Source organism: Pogona vitticeps, chromosome 4 (assembly GCF_051106095.1).
Source record: "Pogona vitticeps strain Pit_001003342236 chromosome 4, PviZW2.1, whole genome shotgun sequence".
NCBI lineage: Eukaryota > Metazoa > Chordata > Lepidosauria > Squamata > Agamidae > Pogona > Pogona vitticeps.
In genome coordinates this window covers 24,063,487-24,080,602 of record NC_135786.1, presented here as the reverse complement: position 1 = coordinate 24,080,602, position 17,116 = coordinate 24,063,487, and the positions used below count along the sequence as shown (strand labels likewise).

At 40.4% G+C, this 17,116-nt stretch overlaps 1 protein-coding gene across 6 annotated transcripts in view; it reads left to right on the top strand.

Moving 5' to 3' along the window:
• Positions 1-17,116, top strand: part of EYA2 (EYA transcriptional coactivator and phosphatase 2) — a 178,787-nt gene that overhangs the window by 53,510 nt on the left and 108,161 nt on the right. The window contains exon 1 of one of the 6 annotated variants that reach the window (XM_078392693.1): positions 7,720-16,990. The exons of 4 other annotated variants lie outside the window; for them this stretch is intronic. In XM_078392693.1, the coding sequence (XP_078248819.1) occupies positions 16,947-16,990 (44 nt within the window). In that variant the 5' untranslated portion in view covers positions 7,720-16,946. Of the gene's footprint in view, positions 1-7,719; positions 16,991-17,116 lie in introns of those variants that run through there. One more of the 6 variants, XM_078392692.1, reaches the window with a different exon arrangement.

Sequence of the window (17,116 nt, the reverse complement as noted above, 5' to 3'; positions counted from 1 at the left end):
AGCTTCTAGAACTCCAATGGACCATTTAACAACAACAAACCATTTAAAAAAACTAGAAGTGAATTTCTGGCAATTGTATTGCACTGGGCCTATTTTAAGTGGAAAGTTGTGGTCAATAATATTTTAAATGAATGACTAAATTTGTTTGCTGCTTTTTCAATTTCCAGACCTACCAACGTTGCTTTACAGAATGCTTTTGCTAGGCAATTCACACTTTGCAGGGCAACATTCCTATCTGTACATCAGTTAAGGGCAGGGTTGTAGATTAGATGTAAAGTACCAGCTTTTTATATGTTAAAGGCCCTGAGTTCAGCCACTGGCACCTCCACAAGGAGGGCGAAAAAGACTCCCATATGAAACCCTGCAAAGTCATTGCCAGTTTACTTTGTAGACAGTGCTAAATTTGATGGATCAGCTTAAGATAACTTTCTGATTGAAATCATCCAAAATATCTGATTTTTAAAAATTTAAATCAGCTTGATTTAAATCAAACCCACCCTGCTTTCTTCCTAAATGTCAGTGGTGCTCATTCGCATATTCCAGTGATTATCATTTCCATGTGGGCACCTCTATATGTAACCTTCATGTTCATACCGTTTATCACCTTAAAAGGCATTTTCAAGATGTTTTAGGTAGGTATTCTTCTAGAATTTTTTCCTTTCCAAAGGTACATGGTGATGCTTGATGATGTGTATGTGTCGATTACGTGCTTATGGAAAAAGAAGAACATCAAGTAAACTGCTGCAATTCTTGGCTCATCTACAGTTCACTTGCTTCTGCTGAGATCTGGCTGTGGTTTTGCATTGAAAGCAGAAGCTAGTTTTTCCTCCTCTCTTCCCATAAATATTGTTCAAAGCACTAGAGAAATGTGCTTTTAGCACTATAATTTATATTTTTAAGTGCTGTATTTAAGCTGCCTTGCATATTGAATGAATGATGCAAGGACAGGGAATACATATTAAAATAATATTTATTATTTACATTATATCCCTTTTCTTCAGGGAGCTTAAGGTGGCAGATCATTCTCTGCTTCCTCAATTGAACCTTAGTACTGTATTATCTGTTTGTTCCCAGATCTCTGCTAGAAAAAAAAATCCCATGAAATTTGGGGAATGCAAATGGCTATGAGATTGTAGGGGGCACTAATTATATGACCTACCCACTCAAAGCTCATACAACCATCATCCTTCCACAATCACATTAACACTTCATCCTAATAATGTAACATTTCAGTAAAGAGCCTCATGGTGCAGTGGCTAAACTGCAGTACTGCAGCCAAAACTCTGTTCATAACCCAGATTTAGGGCCAGGGAGTCAGCTCAAGGTTCACTTAGCCTTCCATTCTTCCGAGGTCAGGAAACTGAGTAACCAGCTTGTGGGAAGAGGGGCAATGTGTAGCCTGCATAATTAAATTGCAAACTGCCCAGAGAATGTGATAGTGTATAAGCAGCACACTTTTGCTTTTTAGAGCTATGTAAACTAAACAGATGTGGTGGTGCTGTGGGTTAAACTGCAAAGCCTCTGGGCCGCAAGATCGAAAGACCAGCAGTCGTAAGAGCGAATCCACGCAACGGAGTGAGCTCCTGTCGCTTGTTCCAGCTCCTGTCAACCTAGCAGTTCGAAAGCATGTAAAAATGCAAGTAGATAAATAGAGGTAATGCCATTCCATGTCTAGTTGCACTGGCCATGCGACCATGGAAACTGTCTTCGGACAAACGCTGGCTCTACGGTTTGGAAACGGAGATAAGCACCACCCCCTAGAGTCGGACACGACTGGACAATTTGTCAAGGGGAACCTTTACCTTTTTAAACTAAACTGACTGAGAGAACAAAGCAGCTACAAAAAGATTCCAGAATGCAAAACATTTGTCTAAATCGCCGTGCAAGGTTTTCTCTTTAGAATGGTTGGCAAAGGATTTCCTATATAGCATGCAGTGTCATCAGTCGGACCATTCCTTAGTTACCTCAGGGTGGAAGTGTCCATGGAGATCTTGGGCTTTATTATGGAATTCTGCTGTTCATCAGCAGCTCTGTGTTCCTTTTGATTTGTCTTTTCCTCAATTCAAATTTGTGCAGCCATCTTTTGACTGTACAAATGCCAAATGGGTTATTCAGCCAAAACTGTTTAGATCTGCTTGCTTGCTTGCTTGCTTTCTATACCACCCATCTGGCAGCCAAGGCCACTCTGGGCAGTTTACAACAACTAGAGAGAAACAATAATGCTTTGACTTAGCTGCTGTAGTTGAATGTAACTTTGTCTCCTGCTAGTCTTCTGTTGCTGGATATGTTTTAATGCTTGCACCCTGAAGATGTGGACAGGAACCTTGGAGAGGCGCAAGGCACCACATGTCTGATGGACTCTTGCCCTTTCTGACTTATAAAAGCTGCTAAAGGGGGACTGGCCACATGGGTAGGAGGAATGTTGAATGCCTGCCTACAGTGGGGCAGGATACCAGCATGATTAAATGGGAGTACAGGACCTGAGAAAAAGCCCTCTTTGAATTCCATGGATAAATTAATCTCAAATATTCCATTCTTGGGCATGGTATAGGAGCATGTGGTGGCTTCTCAGCTCCAAGAGTTCCTGGGTGAGAAAGATGATGTAGATCCATTTCTTGCCAGCTTCACTTGGAAACTTCAGCATAGCAATGCCACAACCAGATTGTGAAGTAGAGCTAGTTACAGGTGTAACTGCCCTGTTTACAGCAGCTCCATTAGCTGCTTGTCCATTTTGAGGCATGATTCAAGTACTGTTTTTGACCTTTAAAACCTCAAATGACTTGGGTACAAGCTATCTCAAAGACTGCATCTCCCTTTATGAGCCATCTTTTAAAATCAAGAGAGTTGCATTTGTGGAAGACATGAGGGAGCACTTTTTATGTTACTGATCCCAGGTAGTAGAGTTCTCTTCCCTTCTTTGCTGTGCTTCCTCAGACAGGCAAATACTTTTCTGTTAAAGCAGGCTTTTCCTTAGTAACTGGTTCTTAAAGATGGGGCTGCTGTGTTTGTTTGTTTGTTTGTTTTAATGCATTTTGAAACAGCTTGAACTGTTTTTATCCACTTTATATCTGGTTCATTCTTTTTAAATTTTGTATTAATTTAATATTGTTTACCACCCTGGGTCCTCTTGAGAGGGAAGTCAGGTATAAATATTGTAAATACTGTAGATAAATTTGAAGAATCTGTAATGTATTATCAAAGGCTTTCACTGCCAGGATCCAATGGTTGTTGTAGGTTAGGGTTAGGGTTAAGGACAAAAGGGGCCCCCTCACCACTGCAGGAGTATATCGGATATCTTGCAGTTGTGGCCAGGTATATATTAGGACCACAAAACGCAGCATCCACACCAGAATCAAAGAACATGAGAGACACTGTAGACTAAAACAACCGGAAAAATTAGCTGAACATGCCCTGTAAAAAGCTGGACATGAAATTCTATTTCAAAACACAGAAGTACTGGACAACACCAGCAATCATTATGTTACACTACACAGGAAAACCATTGAAATCCACAAACACCAGCAGAGTTTCAACAAAAAAGTAGAAAGTCTAAAACTCAAGAAAGCCTGGCTTCTAGCACTGAAAAATACAGCCTGCAAAAGGTCAGTGAACTCTACCCAGCCACAAGGACAGGTGATCACTGCACACAAAAGACCAACTAACGACGCTCATCAATCACAGTGACAGATCATCTCTCCCCCTTATCACAATAATACACCCATAATAAAAAACACCCTGATCACCATAATCACCCAGTCTCCTGAAAAGGACAAAAAGCTGATCCCACTGTCATAAATACTTAACTAACCCACAAACTACACCAGAACACAGACAGAGTTCTAATTCCTGTCCTCTGTAGAAGCCAGCCACAGAGATTGGTGAAACGTTAGGAAGAAAAACCTTCAGAAAACGGCCAAACAGCCCTAAAAACGTACAACAACCAATCTGCAGTGTGTTCCACCATGAGGAGGTGAAATGTAACTTCTTTCTCCACTTCCGAGGTGCCTCAGAAATGCATAAATATCCCTGATTTAGTCTGTTCTTATACATTTACTTTTGCACATGCCTAGACCATAGGTCTCAGGGGATTGTTGTGCTTCTTGGGAACTTCAGGGAAGGAAACAAGGCAATTGGTACTCAAGGAAGAGGAGTTTTGATTTTAGTGTATTCGGTGTCTTTAAAACCTGGACCCCCATCTTCAACCACTCCCAGCTAGCATCAGGATTTGTTTCCTCATTGTGGAGGTGTATGTGCTTGCATAATATCAGCACACCATAAAATCTGAATTAAGAGGGCGGAGACTAGGGAAGGAGTTGCTGAAGATATGACTTCCATGCATTGTGCACCTTGGAAAAAGACAGGTGGTAGAGCACCGATTTACCTTGATGTTTCTCATGTACTTTTCCACTATCGGTTGGGTTCTAAGCAGTTTCAGTCCCACTTCCAACCATTGCCTGATCCACCTCAGTGTCATCTCAAGGGCCTATTTCTGTTCTGTCATCAGAATGGGCCCACTCCTTAGTCTTAGGTTGAGTTCTTCAGGTATAAGGGAGCAGGATGCTGCTGCCTGGCAGTCTTCCTCAAGGAGCATCATGGATGAATGGGAATTTGAACATGAGATATTCTCAGCCCACTATGGAAGATAGCTCTCTCTTGATGGGTCATACAAAATTAAAATAAAAGCAGTTTGCTCAGGAAAATGAAATGGATATGCTGTTAGGAACAACAACTCTATAACACTGCTTCCTAGTCTCTGAAAGGATATCACATGTTGACCCTTTTGTTCAGTCGAGAGAAGAGTCCAGTCTTTTCAAAACTGATGCTGAGGTTGAAAGTGGTATGATCTTTTCCTGTAGATCATGGGTGGATGAAATGCAGCCCACTACAGGCAAACAAAAAAACCACTGAGAGTAGGGAGGAGGGATGGTTACAGAGGTCATTTTCTGCTCCTTTAGGAGCAGTTGCTTGGCTATAAATTGGGAAGAACTAGCCTTCAAACTTCCAAAAACCTTCAGAGGGCTTTAAAAATAAATAAACAAAACACATTTCTTTGTCATTTATACCTATTGGTTTGGTTTGGGTCCCATCCACTAAAGCATAAGAAAAAATTGCTCCTACATCTCTCTGAAAGCCGTTCAGATATTTGAAAGGGTTTATCAACACACAACATTCACAGTTCCACATTGAACATGTTCGTGTCCTACCTTATGTCACAGAACATGTGCTCCAGGTACATTGCCTTCCTCCAGTTTGACAATTCCCTCCTTAATCAATAGTTCTTAGAAAAGTTACTAATTTGGATTAAAACTCCTAGAATCCCTTTGCCAGCATGAGAGTCTTAAAAAAAAAAAAACCTTTTCTGAAGTTCTGAGTGCCATAACAGGACAAAGCTTTCCAGATTTATTTCTGTTTATGCAGCCCAGAACTGCATTAAAACATTTTTAGCTGCCACATCTTACTGCTGACTCATGTTTAGCTTGTGGTTTACTATTATGCATTTGTAATGGGATCTCCCACTCAGTGTGTTTTCATTTTTGTGGAAGAAGAATCTGTTGAATGTTCAAGAAGTCCATGTAAAGCTGGAACTTTCATATATATACTTGATTCTTTTTATGTTGTTTTGTGGCCTACTTAAAAGGACATTTTCCAAATAATATATCTGAATAATTTGTGGTAAATGGTTGCAGTTGTTTAGACATAAGAAGCAGGTATCCACTGTAAGAATCTTTCCAGTTTTGTTCAAGGAGTGGTAAAGAGGTGGAATTAGTAAGCTAAGTGATTGAAAGCAGATCATGCATAGGGTAGCAAAGCTTTGAGAAATGTTTCTCTACAAAATAAGCTGCCTACCTTTTATTTTCCCACTAAGTGAAAATACTGGCATACATAAAGTCTACTCAGAAGTAAACGATGCTTAGTTCACTCTGGCATTCTCCCAAGTAACTAGAAGCAAGATTGTAGGTTGACTAATGTTCCAGCTTCTCCGGCTGAACACACCTCATTGGATATATTGTGTGTCTTTAGATATGTTAGTATGTCTGGGGCTAGGGGACTAGCTTCATTACAGGAACATTTACTGTGGTTAGAAATGTTTGGCCTTTCAGATATTTTGGACTTCAATTCTGAGTTCTCTACCATTGGCCCTACAGAGTAGGACTGAAGGCTGTTGAAGGCCAAAGTCATCTGGAAGGCCAAAGGTTCTCCATAAGTACAGTAGTATTTCTTAGTAATGAAAAACTCTGGAGCCAAAGTGGTATCAAAATAAGATTTGCTTCCAGCATTGAATGAAGGAAACCCTCATTTGACTGATGTGCTGAGTAAAGCATTCAGCTTAGAATTTAAGAGCTGAAATTTCAAAAGCTGGCAGTTGGGTATACAACTTTTGAGGGTTGTTTTTTTTTTTTTTTCTCCAAAGAAACACCATATACTGTATAAGCTATTGTATTCCGGGACTATGAATCTGAGGCTTTTAAAATGTTTAACTTGGCTTTTTTTCCCTTCAGAATTACTGTGGAAGAATGAATCTGTTCCTTATTTGAAATGCTATGGGCACCTTTCATCACCATTGAAGAACATTGCTCTCAGTACAGAGGCTTAAATGTAAAGTCCAATTCCTAAGTCACATATGGCCCTTTGGTTGGCTTGGATTTAGTTCACAAATAAAAGTTAAGAAAGCATTTTCTAACATTGGTCCAGTCATTACATACACTTCACAAATGGATGAATTCATCTAAATTTCCTGCTGATGGGACCAGTTAGTTCAAGCAGATTCTGGACAAGTCTGTGTTGGGATTCTCATTCTGGATTGCTTGTATTGAGCAAATGGCCATCAAGATAGCACCCCTTCCCCATAGTCTGATTTTGCTGTGTTGGTGAAGGTCTGCAGAACTTGAGAAAGTAACATTTCTAAGCTCTGAACACACCTCATTAGATACATTGTGTGTCTTTAGATATGTTTGTATGTCTAGGAATTGGGGACTCATATATACAGTGTATCACAGAAGTGAGTACACCCCCTCATATTTCATAAACATTTTAGTATATCTTTGCATGTGACAACACTGAAGAAGTGACACTTGGCTACAAAGTAAAGCAATGAGTATACAGCTTGTATAACAGTGTAAATGTGCCGTCCCCTCAAAATAATGCAACACACAGCCATTAATGTCTAAACCACTGGCAACAAAACTGAGTACACCCCTAAGTAACAATGTCCAAATTGGACCCATTTTCCCTCCCTGGTGTCATGAGACCCGTTAGTGTCACAAGTCTCGGGGAGCAGGTGTTATTGCTCTCACTCTCTCAGACTGGTCACTGGAAGTTCCACATGGCACCTCATGGTAATGAACTATCTGAGGATCTGGAAAAAAATGAATTGTTGCTCTACATAAAGATGGCCTAGGCCAGTGGTGGCAAACCATTTTGGGCTCGCGTTCCTCGAAATGGGGGGGGGAGAAACAGGGGTGTGTGTGCCATCACTGCGAAACCGGAAGTGGCAGTGGCGAAACTGGAAGTGGCTGTGGAAAGGGGAATCCCGGGCATGGAGGTGCCTTGAGACCCCACTCTGGATCCACCGCCAGCACCAGCTGCTCCAGATCCTGACCTGCCACCTGTTTGGGTACCAGCACCGCAGTGCAGCCGCCTGCTCAGGTTTGGCTGCGGGGGGGGAGGGGGGAGTAGCCATCTCGTGACTTATGGCTTGCGTGCCGACAGAAAGGGCTCTGCGTGCCAGCTGTGGCATGCGTGCCATAGGTTCGCCATCACTGGCCTAGGCTATAAAAAGATTGCCAAAACCCTGAAACTGAGCTGCAGCACGGTGGCCAAGACCACATAGCAGTTTAACAAGACAGGTTCCACTCAGAACAGGTCTCACCATGGTTGACCAAAATAGTTGAGTGCCCGTGCTCAGCATTATATCCAGAGGTTGGCTTTGGGAAATAGACGTATGAGTGCTGCCAGCATTGCTGCAGAGGTTGAAGGGGTGGAGGTGGGGTCAGCCTGTCAGTGCTCAGACCATACGTCACGCATTGCATCAAATTGGCTTCCAAGGCTTTCGTCCCAGAAGGAAGCCTCTTCTAAAGATGATGCAGAAGAAAGCCCGCATACAGTTTGCTGCAGACAAGCAGACTAAGGACATAGATTTCTGGAACCATATCCTGTGGTCTGGTGAGACCAAGATAAACTTATTTGGTTCAGATGGTGTCAAGCGTGTGTGGCAGCAACCAGGTGAGGAGTACAAAGACTAGTGTGTTGCACCTCCAGTCAAGCATGGTGGTGGGAGTATCATGGTCTGGGACTGCATGAGTGCTGCCGGCACTGGGGAGCTGCCGTTCATTGAGGGAACCATGAATGGCAACATGTACTGTGACATACTGAAGCAGAGCATGATCCCCTCCTTTTGGAGACTGGGCCGCAAGGCAGTATTCCAACATGATAACTACTCCAAACATACCTCCAAAATGACCTTGCCAAAGAAGCTGAGGGTAAAGATGATGGACTGGCCAAGCATGTCTCCAGACCTAAACCCTATTGAGCATCTGTGGGGCATCCTGAAATGGAAAGTGGAGGTGTGTAAGGTCTTTAACATCCACCAGCTCTGTGATGTCGTCATGGAGGCGTGGAAGAGGACTCCAGTGGCAACCTATGAAGCTCTGGTGGACGCTATGCCCAAGAGGGTTAAGGCAATGCTGGAAAATAATAGTGACCACAAAAAATATTGACACTTTGTGCCCACTTTGGACATTGTCACTTAGGGGTGTACAGTATTCACTTTTGTTACCTGAGGTTTAGACATTAATGGCTGTGTGTTGCATTAATTTGAGAGGACAGCACACGTACAGTTATGCAAGCTGTATACTCACTGCTTTACATTGTAGCAGTGTCATTTCTTCAGTGTTGTCACAAGAAAAGATATACAGTAATAAATGTTTATGAAATGTGAGGGGGTGTACTCACTTCTGTGATATACTGTAATTGCAGGAACATTTAATGGGGTTAGAAAGAAGAATCACTTTCTGTGGTATATCCATATATTTCTTTTGACTCATTCTCTTCTTCATTTTTCTTTTTCATTGGTAGGATATCAAAATGCAGAAAAATCCTGACAAACTTGCCTTATCAGTGCCAGTTCTGAGAGAGAGAGAGAGAGAGAGAGAGAGAGAGAGAGAGAGAGAGAGAGAGAGATCTGTATTGTGGCATGCACAGTGATCACTTTTGAAAAATTATCTTCAAGTATCCTAAACAGGAGAGCCAGGCCTATCACTGGGGAGGTCTAAGGCAGTATCCTAAGGGAGCAGATGGTGGGAAGACCAGCAAAATGTTGGAGGAGAGAGTGATGTACCTCACAGCCTGTTGTGCACTGCTACACTTACCATGTTGCTTCATATGCAATGGAGATTACTGTTTCACCATCAGTGAAGAAAGAGTCAAATTCTAGGCCAGCTGTTTTTTGTTTTTTGTTTTTGTATTTGGAAAGGGAATAGGTGCCATGTTCTTCTTTGCCTCTAGTGGTTAATTATCTCTGGCTAGTCATACTAAACTGCAATGTTGATGTGGCAGATTAGAGAGGGAGATGTACCATTACATATCACTGATGGTGTAGATTCCTATCATAATATATTATACCTAGAACAAACCATGTATATACATATTGACCTACTTCAGTCCCTGTTCTGCTCCCTCAGAAACTGTAGGCAGACATCTGTTGAGCATAACAAGCATCCTCACTCTCCACTTATTGTGGAGATCTATATTCATGGTAGTTTCTATGTATATGCACATGGAATTTGTTACAACTCACAAGACTCATTTAGTTTAAGTTACAGATTGCATGACTCAGTTGTTTGGAATTGCCCCTGCCAAGACTGGAAAACACAGCATTTTCACATAATATCATCCTTTGTAAAATAACTCCTAATTCAGCAGAGTCCTGGCTAAAAGTGTTGTGATTGTGCACTCTTTTGCCCACTCATTTGTGTGCTAGACCTATTGAGGTGGATCAGGCTTTGTGACCCATCTATGCCAACCTGGAAAAGTTGTCTGGACAGAATGCCCCAGACAGCATGATCACTGAAAAATTCTGAGAGGCTGTAGAACGGTATATAGAGTGTTAGTCCAAAAACCTTGTGCTTGATTAAGAAAAAAAGTTGCTATCCTAGCTGTACTTGATGACCATCTCAAGCAGTGTTGTCAAACACTGAAATATTTGAAATATCGTTTGATAGATCTAGTCTCGTCTTGAGGGGCAGCAGAAGGCCACTTTTTGGCCTATTCTAAGTTACAGCTTTTCAGATATTTGTATAGTGTTATCATGCCCTTAGCCAGCTAGATAGCTCACTGGGTAGGGTATCTGGCTTGGTAGCCAGAGGCTGGGAATTCAGTTCAGTCCTGGAGAAGAGCTAGGCTGTGTAGCCCAGGTTGTGTTGCCTTGATCAAGCCATGTGGTTCCTAGGTGCCCTAGAAAAAGGGACTGGTAAAGCACTTCTGAGTTTTCTATATGTAGGAAACCCTTGAAAGAATCACCATACCTTAGAATGAGCTTGACAGCATGTTGCTATTATTATGATGTGGTTCCCCACTCATATCTTCACTAAATTGATCCAGTTCTGCCAATTTTTTCTTACAGCATGTTTTGCCATTTCATTGCCATACCTTTGCTCTTCTTTGGGCTCATTTTAGTTTTTCAACATCCTTTAGTTTTAGCTTTTCTATGTCCTCATTTTAGTTTTTCTATATTAAAATGTTGTTTCCAGAACTGAGCATAGATTTAGAGCATCTTGAATGTAGATTATAGCTACATGAAAGTATTTTTCTTACTGTGCAGGAGAGCAAACGTTGTACAAGGCAATTCTAAAAATCAAGGGCAGCCCAAACAAAATTGTTTAACTTTGAAACTTTGGATCAGCACCACATTTGGCACAGTGGTAGTAGACAATCTGCTCCTGTTCTGAGCCAAATCAGGGGAAGTTTAGTCAAAGGATTTTTGAGTTATGATTTTTTTGAAGTATCTGTTTTATTCCCCCATTCAGAAACAGATGACCCCCCCCAAAGACTCCAGATTTAAAACAGTTTATATTAATTAAAAAGACCAATCTTCCTTATCTTGAAAGATAATGGCTGGCCCCACCTTTTTTTTAATTTAGAAAAAAATTCATACTGAGCATGTTGTACAGGGTTGTCAGCATGAGGTTTGCAAAATGAAACATTATATGCATTCATATTGCTAGGAAAGTGTAAGGAAGAAAGAGCAACCTGACATGTTGTCGGTCTGCAACATCTGAGCAGAACTGTTAATGATTGGACATTTCAGTGGCCATTAACTCATATAGTCACCACACACTGGAACTGAGTTGATGGCACATAACATTTTGGAGTTGGTTGTTTTTTTTAAATTACCAAGCAGTTGTATAGTGACAAGATGATCAAAATTGTTGAGGAACCAACTGGAGATGTCAGCTGGAGACTATGACAGGATATAGGCACCAAAGCTCTTCTAATATCAAGAAAGACCATCCCCAGCCACAAAGCAAAAATCAGTAATTTCACAGCTTAGATGAATAAGCTTCTGAATGTTTGTTTTGTATTCTTTCTTAATATATATATATTTTAAAATTCAATATCTTTTTTTAAAAAATCTTTGTGTCTCTGTTTTTAGAACCAGACACATCCTTTTGCAAGCATGATTCTGATAAATCTGTTTGGCCAAAAAGAATTTTAAAAGTTAGGTAAGAGTTAGATGATTCAGTCCTGATTGTCAGAGTCAGAAGATCTGATTGCCCAGACCTGGAATTGATTTCCCCTTTTGAAAACTTTGGTGAGGAGACTGTTTGGACTCAGAAATTTTGAGAGAACGTTGACTGAAAGTACTATAATGAACACAACTGCTATCTGTTTTTCTGACTTAAGGGGAAAAAGTTTGAATATGCCTTACAGAATGGTATACTAATTCCCTGAAGATACATGGCAAAATGTTCTTTCTGGAGAACTGCCATTCCATTATTTTTTTAAAAAGCAAACATGCTTTTCTTTTCTTTAAAGAAAACCTGTTTTTTCAATCTATTTCTTTAGTTGCCCCGTAACTGTCTAAATATCTTCCCCACCAATAAATTATACATTATATCATTTCATGAATCTGTTACTAGCAAGTCTCTTCTATTGAAAGGCCGATTTTGAGGATCAATATTTCAGCTCTTGCAGCCTGGATTCTCTCAAATAAAAGAGTGGGTGGGATTTAAGATTTTCTTTTAAGATAAGCAAGATTGGTATTTTCTATTTATGTTACCTATTTTAAATATGAAATTGCTTGGAGTCACCTATTTCTAAACAGACAGAAAACATAATGGTTGTTGTGGGTTTTTCGGGCTCTTTGGCTGTGTTCTGAAGGTTGTTCTTCCTAATGTTTCACCAGTCTCTGTGGCCGGCATCTTCAGAGGACAGTTTTACTTCTTTTTAAAAAGGCTACCTAAACTTTAGCACAGAGCAAGGACAGACTGCCTGCTACCCCTATGCCAAATCTGGTGCTGATTCCAAGCCCAGTTTCAAAGTTATAATTTTTTGCTTGGGCTGTCCCTATTTTTAGAATTGCCTTGTAGAATATTGATTTGCTCTCCTGCACAATATTATAGATGCACGCTTGTGCAGTTATAGTAATGCAGAATTGTTCCTGCTTTTTGCACTGCTCACAAGTTTGATAATAGATCCAGACTGAGGTGTTAAAATATAAACAGTGTAAGACGTATGGATGGACTTAGAAAATGATATCAGTAGAGCAATTCCAAAATCAGTAGGACTGCATTTGGATTTCTAGATCAGCCAAAAATTAAACATGTCTGCATTCATCCTGGTACAAAACATATGGGAGAAAAGATCTTTTGGGGATCAGGAAACTAGAAATATAAAGGAACATGTGGAAATGCCTGGCTTTCTTGTGCTGTTTGATGATTATGACTTCTAGAGAAGCATAGGTATTTTTAAACAGTATCATAGCAACTTTTGAAGGTTAGATTGACTTAGGCTGTGGTCATGCTGATGACTGAATAGGTTTGCCACACACTTTTCCTTTCTGAATTCTTTGCTATGAATAGCTTCAAAATGGGCTGAAACTGAACAGGTGAAGCTGTTTCCAGACAGGGATAGAGTAATGGGAGGAAAATATGTGCTGAGTTTTTGCTGCTCTTATACAGCAGAGGAATTATAATAATCTTATCTGTGTATGTATGCATGAATGCATGTAGCCTTGACTGGCAAATTGTCCATTCCTGCCTCTTTATGTTGATATTCTGATCCTTCTAATAGGCTCAGCTGTGGATTTGGAGAAGCCCATTAAAATCAGTTCCCTATCCCTGGTAAACAATATTTGAATGTGTAGTACGGCAACTTAAATTATTTACAGTATGGTAAATAAAATCTGATATGACATTAAATAATGAAACGAAAGGAGATTTTACTAGTCTTGCAAGTAACAGGAGGTTTTATTACTCATTTACTAGTGTTGTAATAACATTTAAATTAAAATATATATATATATTAGGATAGAGAAGTGCAAAGTTTGGGGCTCTTGGGTTTAATTTCCAGTTCTGCTGTTGACTCTTTCTGTGACCTGGGACAAGGTACTTCAATACATAATTCTAGAGCCAGAGGCTAATGAGTTTGTACTTGCATATAAATTATGTAGCTTAGTGAATCTAAATGAAACTAGATAGCAAAGTATATCTGAATTCAATTAACTGCAGACATAATTGTTTGCAATGGGATGTGCTCATACCTGCCACTTAAAATGTATATGACTTCTTATCTGCCCAAGGTTAATTTGCATGTTGACTCAAATTGTTAAAGTTCATGCTGTGACTGATTTTCTCAATTACAGCATTTCATCAGGTACCTGATTCCTGCTAATAGTCTTTGATTCCATGTTGGAATCCTGTCATTTTACGATACTAAACACCCACTCTTTAGTACCATTTTTTTTCTTGTGACTACAGTACTGTTCTTATAATGTATTATGCTTTGTCAAATTACTTTGTTCAGCAGTCCTTTGGCCGTTTGGAAGTCAGTGCTATGGAGCTCACAGGGAATTAATTCCTCACAGTGTATTATATTGTGTTGTATTTTGCTGGTATGGAACTATTTGGATGGATGTGAATCAGACACACTTAGCATTCAGAAATGTGCACATTTCAACACTGGTAGCATGAACAGGAAAGATACACATCTGGTAAAATGAAAACATTCAGAACGGGTACATTTGAAAATAGCTTTCAGGCATGCTTCAGTCAATAGGTGGACGTGTACAATGTATATAGTTTGAAAAGTATGCAAAAGATATTATACATCACATTTTTTTAAAAAAATTCAGCCATGCAAAGGAGTACTTTAAAAAAAGTCCACACACAATGTATTCAGAGGAAGGAAAAGATGCTGCCTATAAGAATAGATTTGATGGATCTGTCATTCCTTCACACTGACTGGCAACAACTTTCCAGCCAGAAGTATTTTCCAGCCATATCTTGCAATCCTGTGAATTAAGTCTGGGACCTTCTGAATATGAAGCATGAACTTTACTTGTACTGCTACTACTACTACAGTACTGTACTATTATTACCACTACGTATGTATGCACCATTGGATTGTTCGGATTCTAACTCTGAGAATTCTTTAAGAACTTCGTTGGCTGAATTCTGGCAGTTCTAGCCCAGTGCCTAGCTTGCTTTCTGTTGCTAACATAAAAAATAAAGCTGCTATGATGCTTCCTGGAAGTGGTAGTCTGACTCCCCTTTAGAATCTGTAGAACGTGCCTCCTGTAGGACTACCACTCCCAGGAATCTCTGCAGCAGCTTCCTTTCTTATACATTAAAAACAAGAAGTAAGACTGTAACTAGGTTATGCAGCCTCGGAGCTAGGCCCTTCTCCAGGCGAGCAAAATGTAGGTTTCTATAATTGTGTATCTGTTGACTAGAGTTCCCAGAATTCTAGAGAATTACTGGACAATCCTGGGAACTGAATTCAGAGCAAAACAAAATAAAACAGAACAAAACAAAACAAATGGTGTGTTGCTATTAATACTGTCCTTACACAAAAGGGACAGCATGTCCATATGGAATTTTAATTTAAAATTGATCTGGCATATGGGGAAACCTTATATATTGGGATCTCCTTCAATTGTATAGTTCTATGGTTCTGTAAAGGGTCTTTCAGAAATGGGCTTTCCCCCACAATTTGTATGTCTGAATGAGACAGTTGCTGAATCTTGTGACTCTTTTTACATGCACTAGGAGAAACAGCAAAATGTTTTGCTGCAACTTGAAGGTTAACAAACATACTGTTGCTTAAATTTTTGTGGAAGCAGCCACTTGATCAGATGCATGCAGTGTACTCTCCAACTGATATGAATGTTGGTGGGTATGGGTGTGTAAACACTCATTACCTTACTGCAGTTTGCAAAGGAGAAAAAGGCTAGTTACTGTACAAAATCCAGAGGGACATGGTGGTGCTGTGGGCTAAACCGCAGAAGCCTCTGCTGCAGGGTCAGAAGACCAAGCAGTCATAAGATCGAATCCACGTGACGGAGTGAGCGCCCGTCACTTGTCCCAGCTCCCGCCAACCTAGTGGTTCAAAAGCATGTAAATGCGAGTAGATCAATAGGGACCACCTCGGTGGGAAGGTAACAGCGTTCCGTGTCTAAGTTGCACTGGCCATGTGACCATGGAAGATTGTCTTCGGACAAAACGCTGGCTCTATGGCTTGGAAACGGGGATGAGCACCGCCCCCTAGAGTCGAACACGACTGGACAAAAATTGTCAAGGGGAACCTTTACCTTACTGTACAAAATAATGAAGGGCCTGAAGCCATAACTAGGATGGAGTAATGAGCTTGACCTAGGGTGTCAAACTTTAGAAAGTGCAAAATCTTGCTGCTTGAAAGTCACGAAGACAACTATTTGTATTTGTTGATAAAAGGGCATGAACCTATACACCCCCATCATGTATACTGCCGTCAGCCTCCCTAGGCAAATTTCTAATGACTCCTATATAATTTACAATACAGTGGTGCCTCGCTTAACGTCGATAATCTGTTCCAGGAAAATCGTCGTTAAGCGAAAACTTGGTAAAGCGGGGGGAAAACCCATTGAAAGGCATTGAAACCCCTTCAGTGTGTTCCAATGGGGTCAAAACTCACCGTCCAGCGAAGATCCTCCATAGGGCAGCCATTTTCGCTGCCTGTCTTGCGAGGAATCCGTCCCAGAAAACAGCGGGGAGCCATTTTGTTTACCCAGTGGCCATTTTGAAACCACCGATCAGCTGTTTTAAAATTGTCGTTTTGCGAAGAATCAGTTCCTGAAGCAGAAAACCGATCATCGCAAAGCGAAAAAAACCCATTTAGACCATCGTTTTGTGATTGCAATTGCAATCTCAAAAAGATTGTCGTAATGCGGTTTCATCGTAATGCAGGGCAATCGTAAAACGAGGCACGACTGTAATAATAATAGAATTGCAGGACTAGAAGGGGCTCTATGAATCATCAAGTCCAGCCCCTGTCAAAGAGGAACAGTAGAGAATTGAACTCCCAACCTCTGGCTGCACACTCCATCCCAGGAATTTCTCCACATTTTTTTCCTTCTCCAGCACAGCATATGCCAGTCTATCGTGGCCCAAGGTTAACCAATAAGTCAGTGAAACATGGGTATCAAAATTGCTGTTGTAGAATTTGGCATCAGAAATGGTAATTAAAAACAAAAAAAGTGGAAGAACCTTTAGCCATCCCCTGTCATTCTGTTACTGCTCTCATGGTGGCCAATGATTAACAGAAGAACTTCCAAGAGAGGGTGTCCAGTATGAAAACAGGTGGACAAAATTCTTCAAAAGGTTAAGCTCTTATCTACAATTCCTTAAATAAAAATAAGTATTTGCTTTTTCAACAATCATGTTACATGTGTTGAGCAGCTATGTTCATCAATGCAAAGAATTCTGTGCTACCACCCAATTACTGTTTTCTTAAGGTAATTATCACTGTCTCCTTTTTGCATTTCTGTTCTCTCTGTTTTTACTGCTTTCATCTCCTTTCTATATCTGCATCTTTTCCTGCTCTTTAAGGATAACATGACATGCAGTTCATGAAGTAAGAA